At 35.1% G+C, this 11,534-nt stretch overlaps 1 protein-coding gene across 2 annotated transcripts in view; it reads left to right on the plus strand.

The window, feature by feature from the left end:
* The window catches only part of LOC127423725 (leucine-rich repeat transmembrane neuronal protein 4), a 150,348-nt gene extending 139,059 nt beyond the window's left edge, over positions 1-11,289 (plus strand). Inside the window, exon 3 of one of the 2 annotated variants that reach the window (XM_051668260.1) lies at positions 10,715-11,289. In XM_051668260.1, coding sequence (XP_051524220.1) covers positions 10,715-10,936 — 222 coding nt within the window. In that variant the 3' untranslated portion in view covers positions 10,937-11,289. The remainder of the gene's footprint in view (positions 1-10,714) is intronic. The other variant, XM_051668261.1, reaches the window with a different exon arrangement.
* The last annotated feature ends 245 nt before the right edge of the window (positions 11,290-11,534 follow it).

Consider the following 11,534-nt stretch of genomic DNA (forward strand, 5'->3'; position numbering starts at 1 on the left):
ATGTGCATTCAGCTCTTAGTGCACCAAGAATCGTATAAGGGAAATGTACTCCAAAGCTCTGTATTGTGAAGAACATGGAGGAGATTGTAAGGTGCAGTCCTGTGCATCAGCTGCACTTATCTCTTAACACAAAACACTGGCAAGGCCCCAGATGCAACCCGCTTTGAGTCACATCTTTGAAAGCAGCGACTGCAGCAGCCAAACGAGAGAGCTCCCAATATTTCTGATTAAACCAGAATGGACAACAAGCCTGTGAAGCCAAAAAGCCTTTTATTTTTAAAATATTCATCACTCCTGAGCAGCTTTAATCCTATTTTCAAATGGAAAGGGGGTGGAAGGGTGTTTGCGAAAGAAGCAATAACAGAGTCAAACCCTTGAGAGAGAATGGGATCAGTTTCAGTCATATATGCACACACACACACACACACACACACACACACACACACACACACCACATTACCTGATATGTAGAATACAATCTACAACTGATTAGACATATTAATTTACACTAACTTCAATACTGTCAAAATGGTAACACTTTACAATAAGGTTCTATTCGTTAACATTAGTTAACAACATCAGTTAACAATGAACAATAGTTTTTCAGCACTTAATTCAATTAATCTTGGTTAATGTTAATTGTAACATATAGGCTACTAAAACTTTTTTTTTTTTTTTATTATTAGAAATTGTATGTGTTGACAGTAACATATTATGAACTAACACAAACTAACAATGAACAATTGTGTTGTTATAAATGAACATTAACCAACATTAATAAGTGCTGTAAAAAAAAAAAAAAAAATATATATATATATATATATATATATATATATATATATATATATATATATATATATATATATATATATATATTTGTTGTTAGTTCATGATACTAATGCTAACAAATACAACCTTACTGTAAAGTGTTACCAAAGAAAGTCATATGGGTTTGGAACCTCATGAGGGTGAATACATGATGACAGAATTTTAATGTTTGAATGAACTACTCCTTTAGGTTCTGATGTTGCAAAAGGTACTTTAAAATAATTCATTAAAACTAGTATTGTTTTTGTTTATATCAATGTCAAAAATGTTGAAAAAACTGATACATTATATAAACAAAATATAGTATTCAGTATAATATTGTTTGGACCAACTATTTGGTGCTTTCTCAACATAATTGTTAAGTGGAATAAGAATCATCAAATTGCTTACGATTCCCATCCCTGTTGCGGTAATCATAAGTATAACCTAAATAAAGAAACACATTATGCAGATATGTTTAGCAGGGGGTCTACATAAAGGGTGAGTAGGATGTCTTAAAGGCTCAGTTTGCCTAATTATGTAGGTGGAAATAAAGTGAAAATGTTTTCTTAGAAGCATTTAAATGAGCTTATGGCTCTATTGTGTCAAACAAACTGCCATTTTTGCATGTTTACAACCGCAGCGGAGAGAACAGGCCTAGACTTCAAGCAGCATCTAAAACTATTCCGAAGTCTCTTGCTAATTTTCTAGTTTTTCCATGTCCCTTTACGTGCTTGTACTACGATTGCATTCCAGCAATTTAACAAAAGTGTTTTCATTTCGTTCTCTGGGGCTTCCACGTGCCTTTTGAAAGCTGCAAATAATCGCACTGCTTTGATTACATAGGTGTGGATTCGTTAAATCCTTGAGGTTGGTTTAATGCTGCTGCTGAGCGTTCTGGCGGAAACAGCTTTGTATCAGCTGTCGATTAATTTGGGAATGAGGACTTTGAGTTGTCACGATCAACCTTTGCTGGATACAAACCCCATTTGTACTGCCTTGTCAATCCTATTTCTCCCTTTAATGGACTGCTCGAGTGATCATTCATTATGCAAGTTAGCAATCAATTTGCCATAAATATAAATGGCATTAAAGTTAAACCATCTCTTTTCCTTTGTAAGCCAGAGTACAACTCACAACAATAAAGGTGTATGGTCCTATTCAAATCGCAATTTAAAGGGACAGTTCCCCCAAAAATGAAAGTTCTATCGTCATTTACTCACCCTCTTCCGTAGAACACAATAGGATATGTTAGGCAGAGTGTTAGCCTCAGTCACCATTCACTTTCATTGTATGGAAAAAAAGATGCAATGAAAGTAAATGTAATGGAAAGTGAACATTCTGCGTAAAAAAAAACGCAGAAAGTCATACAGGTTTGGAAAAACATGAGGGTGAGTAAATGATGAACTATACATTTAACTAAGCATCATATCTAGATTCCCAACCCTATACCATAATAAACGAACCAGTGTAAAAAACGGAAGCATGCCTACTTTCTAAAGCAAATCTCAGAAGCATATCTCAGTCTCCGTCATTGCGACTGAGAGGCAGGGGCCACGTTTAATCTGACAAGCCTTCATCGTTAAATGTGTCTGTCTTCCGTTGGGTAATGCAGCGCAATCCACTTGTGGTCTGATGGAACATATTCGTTGTCTCTGGACGATGCGCTTCAACTCTCTAATGTTTGCGTGGCCATTGCATTCGTGGGTTTAACGCAATCAGTTTCGAGAATTTACAGATGGCAAAGGTGCTGCTAATCAGTCATTGCAGATTGTGATTTAGTCATCTTAGCTATTGAAGGGAGTCTCTCTATCTACTTAATCACCTGAAGGAACCAGTTCCTGTGATGTACTGTAATTGAAGCCATTAAAAGTTGTAATTGACAATACCATTAGATCAGTCCCTGTCCACATTAGGGCTATTGTTATTTAGTATGTTGTGCATTAGAATATGCAGCACCTATAATTGCACTTTCCTTTAATCATGGTTGCATTTATTGTTAGCGTTTTCATCATTACAATCCAAACCGGATTGTATTTCTTTCCTTGATTTTGGCAGTATAAATCACCATCCACTTGGCATACACCTTTATAATTTGTTTTTATATTGTGACAATTGCTATAGATTTTACAGAATACTGCCGCAGTATTTTACTACATTACAAAACTCGTTGAAAGATAAACTTTATTGTTTTTCTTTTATGGCTTTTTTTAATTTTTTATTCCAAATTTGTGTTTTAAATTAAGATATAACAAAGAAAGTAACTTTGAAAATAACTTTGAACATTTAGGAAGCTAAATGTATAGTTATAAAATAAAAAAGTATCTTTGGATGGACGCTTAAACATATAATATGGATGTATCTGCAGAATCGAAAACGTAAAAAGTTTTACATATTTACAGCATTAGAAACTTAAAATATTAATGAACCCTTTATAGTCATATGCTATTTACACCACAGTGCAAATGGTGGCAGATATTATTTGCACCCATATTTAAATACTAACATACAGTATATGGGCATCACTGCAACGTGTTTATTGTGTTTTTTTAGAGTCCCACTGCCACCCTACACCAACACCTACCTTTAAACTAGTGTTGTCAAAAGTACCGGTACTTCGGTACCAAGTCGATACTAAAATAAAAAAGATGTAACGATACCAGTGTTTCTGCAGTTCTGGTAGTACCGAGCACCAACTCCATCCGGTACCAGTGCACAGTATGACTGACACACGCTAGCTTTGAAATGCTCACAGGCTTATTTTGAACGTGTGCTCTGTTATCGATTTACACTGAAATGGACAATTAATCCAATTAAAATCATGACATGTCCTAGTGTGATTTATTAAACTGCTAAAGGCTGCAATCTTAGTGTAGATGAGCTGCATACTTTAAATGACCAACCCCTCAAACACTGGAAACTCCACAGACATTGAGAATAATTCACGTTGTTTGAGATGACAAAGAAGAGAACTAATCCACTGTAAAACTTGTATTACATGTAGACTATATATTTATATAATTAAATTATAGCATTTGTGCTTTAATCTCAACTCAACTTTATTTATATCGCATTTAAAACAACAGAGTTGACCCAAGTGCTTCACAGTAATACAATTTATAACATAACAAAATTACCACATACACAAACACCAGTAATCTAAAATACAAACTCTCCAAAACTGTGTCCTACATTTCAATTTGAAATGAGAAGCGATTTCAGACGTGACTTAAAGGAATGTTCCAGGTTCAGTACAAGTTAAGTTCAATCGACAGCATTTGTGGCATAATGTTAATTACCACAAAAATTAATTTCAACCCGTTCCTCTTTTCGTAAAAAAAGGCAAGTCAAGTCATTTTTATGTGTATAGTGCTTTTCACAACAAACATCATTTCAATACAGCTTTACAGGAAATCATGCATTTAAAAAAAAGTATCTATAAAGACTTATAAAGATCATTGTGTAGTTTGATTAAATATGATTGTACATTGTGTATACAAATTAAATAATAACTGTATTTATAACCCCAGTGAGCAAGCTGAAGGCAACTGTAGCAAGGAACACAAAACTCCATAAGATGTTGGTTAATGGAGAAAAAAAACCTTGGGAGAAGCCAGGCTCACTGTGGGGGCCAGTTCCCCTCTGGCTAACATCATGAATATAATGCCAATATTACTTATGTATAGTGAAAGTCATGGTTTAAAATTAGTAAATGAAGTAAGCGTTACGGTCCAGTGTAAAAAAAAAAAAAAAAGAAGAAAAAAAAAAGGTTTTTTTTAAAAAAATTTGTATGAACTGTAAGATTAATGACTAATGTCTTTGAAGTTCATCTTGGATTAACTGCAGAAGTTCACATAGATGCATTGTTCTTTGTTAGTTGGCTGATTAAGGCTTTTGTTGGCAATTAAATGGTAGTCTATGTATTCCATTTCAAGAGTGTAGTCCATTAATAGACAACGGTGATGCAGGCAGAGAACAATGAGGTGCATCACAGTTCAACCTGCAGGTCATTTCGGTGAGGTTCGGTGGGGTCCATCCTAAATCCAGGTTTCAGGCAGTGGCATATGAAGTATTCGATGTCTGACAGTTGGAGTTGGCATCAGTTCATCCTCTGAAGTAAAAAAACTGAAGTGATGTCTGGCTAGCACTAGTAGTGTGTCATCATCACTCAGCGACACGTAGCAGTGGAGTCTGACACCAAGCAGGGACAGAGCTGGATCTGGCCAGCTGTGATAACCCCAGGATATGAATCCAGAGGTTGAGACATGGAAACAAATAGAATAATATTAACGTAGATGTCATTCAGTTTTATGCAGATTTATAGATCATGATAGACATTTCTGGTTCCAGCAGACTTAAGTAAAGCAGCCTAATTGTGAGTAGATGGATTAATTAGGTATATGCCTGGCTAAATAGATTAGTCTAGTCTAGACTTAAACTGAGTGAATGTGTTAAAGTGTTAGGGAGACTATTCCATAGTTTGGGAGCCAAATATGAAAAGGATATCAAAATCCACAAAATCCTCCTTTTGTGGATTTTGATATTCTTAGAATTATTAACAAGCCCGAATTTTGTGATCGTAATGAACGTGATGGAAGATAGCGTGGTAGAAGGTTAATTAAGTATTGCAGGGCTAGACCATTCAAAGCTTTGTATGTAGTTAACATAATTTTAAAATTAATACAAAATTGAACAGGTAGACAATGTAACGATGATAAAACTGGGCTAATGTGATCATATTTCTTGGTTCTAGTCAGCACTCTGACTATTAATTCAATTTATAGATCAATTTATTGATCTTGCTGGACATGCTCCCAGTAATGCATTACAATAATCTAGTCTTGAGGTCATGAACGCATGAATTAGTTTTTCAGTATCAGCAAAAGAGAGCATGTGTCATAATTTAGCAATATTTCTGAGGTGGAAGAATGCCAATAATGGCATTAAATTATGGCAATAATTTTGGACCAATAATTGGTACCTCTGTTTTGTCAGAATTGAGTAGAAGGAAATTTCTGGCAATCCAATCTTTGATTCCATTGATACACTCTGCTCTGTGAATTTTCATTGGGTTTAGAAGAAATATAATGTTGGGTATCCTCGGCATAACAGTGGAAACTTATTCCATGATTCCTGATAACATCTCCCAGGGGATGCATGTATAAGGAGAAAAGCAGAGGCCCTAAAACTGGTCCCTGTGGCACTCCATACTTATCTTTTGTTTGATTTGACAATTCCTCATTTACACATACAAAGTGGTAGTGGTCTGATAAATAGGACCTAGACCATGCTAATGCAAGTCCACAAATACCAACATAATTCTCCAACCTATTCAAGAGAATTTCGTGATCTATCATGTCGAAGGCAGCACTAAGATTTAAAAGCACTAGAAGATAAGTGTAGCCACGATCAGATGATAAGAGCAAGTTATTTGTAACTCTGAAAAGTGCAGTCCATGCACACAAAGGGACATAGCGAACAGCAGCCGGTCCAGGATCAGCAGTGCATGTCAGGGCTGGAATGGTGCGGTGGTTGACGTGTAGTAAATGAGCGAGCCATGTGTTAAAGGTGTTTTAATCAGGTGCAGTAGTTTATAGTCAGTGTTTTTAGAGTTAAAATAAAAAAAAATCAGCAAAAATTTAGGTTACAGTGAGACATTTACAATGGAAGTGAATGTGGCCAATTTTCGGAGGGTTTAAACACAGAAATGTGACACTTATAATTTTGTAAAAGCACTTGCATTAATTGTTCTGTTAAAACGTGTGTATTATTTGAGCTGTAAGGATCTTTAAATTGTAATTTTAGGGTTTTCACGTTCAAAATTTAACAAGTTAACTATTCCTTTAATGAATGAAGATTCAGGATACCCATGCAGTTATGTAAATGTACACAAACCTACATGTGCAAGATTGCATCTTATCACTGGGGTCTGCTTCCTTTAAAACAGTCGGGAGCTAATATTACTTATTTACCACATAATTATATACAACTCAAAGCAACGATGAAGCAGAGGTTGGAATGACGGTGACCAAAACGCATGGTATCTGCAAAATAGCTGAAATGCTATAAGTGTCCCCCACTTAATCGAGTCAAGCCCTCCATTAAGAGAATAAAAGCAGTGGTATGTATGCACTCTCTAGAGAGAGCGTCCTGGACTGCATATAAATCAGGTCTTCAGAGTGCCTCACCAACCGCTACCATGTTTAGATGCTGCTTATGAAGATCACAGATGTGTGTGTATGTGTGTGTGTGTGTGTGTGTGTTGGCCCCTGTTTGTGGCACATTTTCTACTATGTCAAATGTCCTGCAATACGGCCTGCTATCCTTGATTTCCCAACATGCACGCTCACATGCAGGGAGGAATGTGGAATGTGGCCTATGTTTACCAAATCCTCGCCAACAGTTTCTCTTTTTACAGTGTAATAAGAATATCACTTTCATGCAGTGTTCTAATAGCAGCATCACTGTCATCCATTAATAAAACACATTTATCTTGTTACAACACTTCCTGCACAATTGGTAAAATGGTTAATGTATGCATCCTGATTATCCTAATGATGAACTCTAAATTATGTTATTACATTTTGCTTTCCAAAGGTACCAATTACAACCAAATTGCTATCAAAGGAGTAATTGGAGTCTCTTTTGTGAAGGTTGTTGGAGGGGAAAAAATCTATTTAATGTTATGCTAATTACTGAAATTGTAACTCTCCGATCTTTATGCCATGTGTATTATTATTTGCATTACATACTAACTTTCACCTGGCAGATGCATTTCTTGTCATTTGCAAATGGTTGTTGTGTTGGCACTGTGTAAAGAGAGAGCCGGTGGCCGCTTGGCAGTCTCATTTCGTTTGCTGTGTGTGTTAAACTTTTGATTGGCCTGTTGCTGCAAATGGAGAATATATTTATGGGGTTGATTGCGGAGTTCATGCATCTCTTACGAGAGAGGACACTACATTTGTAGTCCACTGCAAATACATTTTGCACACTTTAGACACATTGTTTGTTTGGACATGACACCAAACTTTTCGCTTATACACTGTATAATTATAGATATGGCTGTGTATCAATAGCGATTCACAAGCTCTTGATTCGATTCCGATTTCAGTATGATTCAATTAGATTCTGGTTCATTTTGGTATATTTCAGTTATAATGTTCATTTTGCTTGCATTTCAAATAAATTAGCTCTCAGTTAATGCTGTTATACAGGGAACCTTCTAATTTGGTACATTATGAAATTATTACCTTTAAAAAAATTAACAACAGGGCCTAAACTATGCAGTTCAGTTGCTATTTATTTAATAGCTATAATAATCAACACAACCAAAACTGAGGTAAACTTAAAAGTAAAAGATCGATCTTGGTATTTTAAGTATCCCTATTGGGATCGTTCAAATGAAGATCGCAAAAATCTATATTTTTACCAACACCAGTCTCATGACAAACTTTCATAAGATGTATGAGATGGTGAAATGACAAGATATCGTACAACAAATTCTGATTACAAAATAATAAATTACTGTAATCTAATTACTTTACTAATTACTAATGACTTAAAAAGTAGTGTAACACATTACATTTTAAATTATTGCAGTGAGATTACACTGTAGTTACTAACTTTCAACAAATTAATTACCTTTAAGTGCTTTACCTGATTTACACATATATCTAAAAAATCTTTATGTAGAATAATACATTTAAAACAAGATTTATGTACGTCTGTACATATTAACTTGCATGCAATAATTTATAAGTAAGAAATATAGGCATTATTTTAAACTCGTTGAGCAGGTGGAAAAATTGTCTGTGAAAAGTGTTTTAGAGTGAAACTCAAAGTACTTAGTTATGTGATTACTTTTTTCCATAAATAAACCAGTAAAGTAATTCAGATACAATTTTAGAAAAGTATGTAGTGATCGGTAGTGGATTACTTTTTTGAGTTACTTGGCTTGTATGAAAAAGTATGACTTTTATTCCCATAAATCAACCGATCAACAAACAGAATTTCAAATTGATACAAAACAGGCATCAAGTTTGGATCGAACACATTATTTTAAGAAATAAAATAACTTTGGCTGCTCATTATTTATCTATGCAATAGCCTACAAATGACTGATGTGTAGGCCTATCATTACAACTTATCATGAGACCAGGTTGTTAACCAGCACTACTTATAAACAGTGTTGGGTGAAATGCATTACTAAGTAATTAATTACTGTAATTAAATACTTTTTAATTGGAAAACAGTAACGTTTTTTCAGTAATTTAATTACAGTTGTACAGATGTAATTGCGGTAAATATTGTATAGACTCTAGAACAGTTCTATATAAAATAATAGTGAAATTTAACGTCTAAAGTTAAAATATATGTTTTCTAATTTAACGCTGCCCCCTTAAATTCTTTGGCCAGTTCATGAATAATTAATTTGATTTTATATTATTTATTTGAAAGAATTAAAAGAACAGTTTCATGTCTATCCTTGTATTTTTCATCTGGTCGAGGTTGATCAGGGTTTTAGAAAGTAATTAGTAACAAGTAATCTAATTACACTGTAGAAGATGTAGTTTGTAATTAGTAGTTAGTAATGAATTACTTTTATTAGAGTAACTTACCCAACACTGCTTATAAACTAGTTGCTTGGTATTACCATGTTTTTTGGATATGGTACCATGGTTATAATGTGTATTTGGACATGAGCCAAAACCATTTTGGAAACATTTGGGTATAGTAATGAGTTTCTATACAAAAAAATAAAATAAAATAATGTATTGGATTTACTTATACTGTATGATGGATTTAATACACTGTAAATGTAGCATTTTTGCATCATGCTTTTTAAGTAAATTCAACTTATGTTCATTTTATGTCAACATAACTAGAAAACATTTGTTATATAAACACAAATATAGCAGTTCATTCAACTGTATTTACTTAAAAAGGTATGTCACACAAATAAGATTCAACAACTAAAATCACATTGTTTCAAATTAATTTAAATTGTGTCAAAAGAAAATAATGACTAAGATCAGTCTTAAACTTTATTTCCCAATGAAGTGCACATAAAGTTGCAAACCAGCTATGCACATTCATACATGAAAGGAAAGGTTACATGGACTGAACCGGATCCAACTTCACCACAGGGAACACTAATCACCTTAATTGTGACTTTACACAAAACAACTAATCTCAGTAAACCAATAACAAATATACTAAAAAATACTAAAATCTCTATGAATTCTTAATAACAACAAATTAAATGCCCCAATAAGTTCCTTTTGACCAAACAAGCATGCTTATATTATTCAAGCTTATGGGGATTTCCCACAACCTCAGTTCTTTACTTGATCCAGGGGTGTAACTAGAGGGAGGACAGGGTGGGCATCTGCCTTTGGGCCTGGGGTGAGAGGGGGCCTGCACTGATCAACCAAAAGAAATCATAAAAATGACCAAGGGCCTGAGCGGTGATGAAAAATGTCCAAGGCCCCCCAAGGAGGGGGCCCGACAGTTTCTTTGCACTGGGGCCGCAAGATCCAAGTTACGCCACTGGCTTGATCGTTTGAGTAAGCGGTACATCATAATCTTCATTTTATGGATTTTTAAGCCAAAGAAGTTCAAGGAACTCACAATTATTATTTTACTTTATGTATCACTCTAAGTTCACCTTACAGTTAATATTTAGTGTTGTACACATTAATGCAAACTAAGTTAAGCTAAACATTTTATAAATATGATTTTTTCTGAGTAGAAGCTATTTATTTTTATATGTTATGGTTGTTGAGCCAACCATTTTTTATTTATTTTTTTCAGTATACAAGACTGGGTTGACCAGTTGAGCTATAGGAATTTTTCCATGAAGCAAAGCAATAATGCTGTGTTTCTTTTTCTCTTTTCTTTCTCATAGGCTCCTCAACAGATGGGCACATTGGCATTCTACAGATACGAGCAGCCCATCGTAGACTACTGCCAGGCTCACCAGCCCTTGCATATGAACCGGCGCTTTGAGCCCCCCTCACAGACCCTCGAGGGGCTGGGGGCACGAGAACGCCGTGCCGTCCCTTCCGCTGGCCTACATCCTTCCGTGCCTGCAGCCCCTCTCTCAGATATCCGCACCTTGCCACAGTGAGCCGGATATAGACTCGCCCACCGCTGCTGTCGTCTTTGTCCCTGGAGGGCGTACGGTCTACCCCCACACGAACCCAAACAAGTCAGGAACAGAGATATATGGGCCAGTGTGACAGACTATGAACTCTGAGGAGTGCATCGATCTTTGTCGCGAACTGGATTAAGGCGCATTTCTCATGAGTCAATGCGATTTGGAATAATTTAATGGGATAATCTTCGGAGAAAAAGAACAAAACTTTTATGCTTTGTCTCCTAGTAGGTTTTTGCGTTATTTGTGCCCATCCTCAATACAATTGTGACATAGTTTTTGAACCATCCTGCTAAAGTGGAAATGTTGCAGTTGAGAAATAAATATTAAGGCCTCAACACAGCATGTGTATTCCGAAAAGGACAAGTTGGTGTTATTTAAGGAGTTATTTACTCACCCTCATTTTGTTCCAAACCCATACAGTATGGGTTTGAAACAAAAAGTGACCAGGGACTGTTAAGCTCCAAAAAACAACAAAATAGCACTATAAAAGTATAATATACTGTATATATATATATATATATATATATATATATATATATACACACACACTGGTAACTATATGCTTTTG

Source organism: Myxocyprinus asiaticus, chromosome 33, assembly GCF_019703515.2.
Source record: "Myxocyprinus asiaticus isolate MX2 ecotype Aquarium Trade chromosome 33, UBuf_Myxa_2, whole genome shotgun sequence".
Classification (NCBI taxonomy): Eukaryota; Metazoa; Chordata; class Actinopteri; order Cypriniformes; family Catostomidae; genus Myxocyprinus; species Myxocyprinus asiaticus.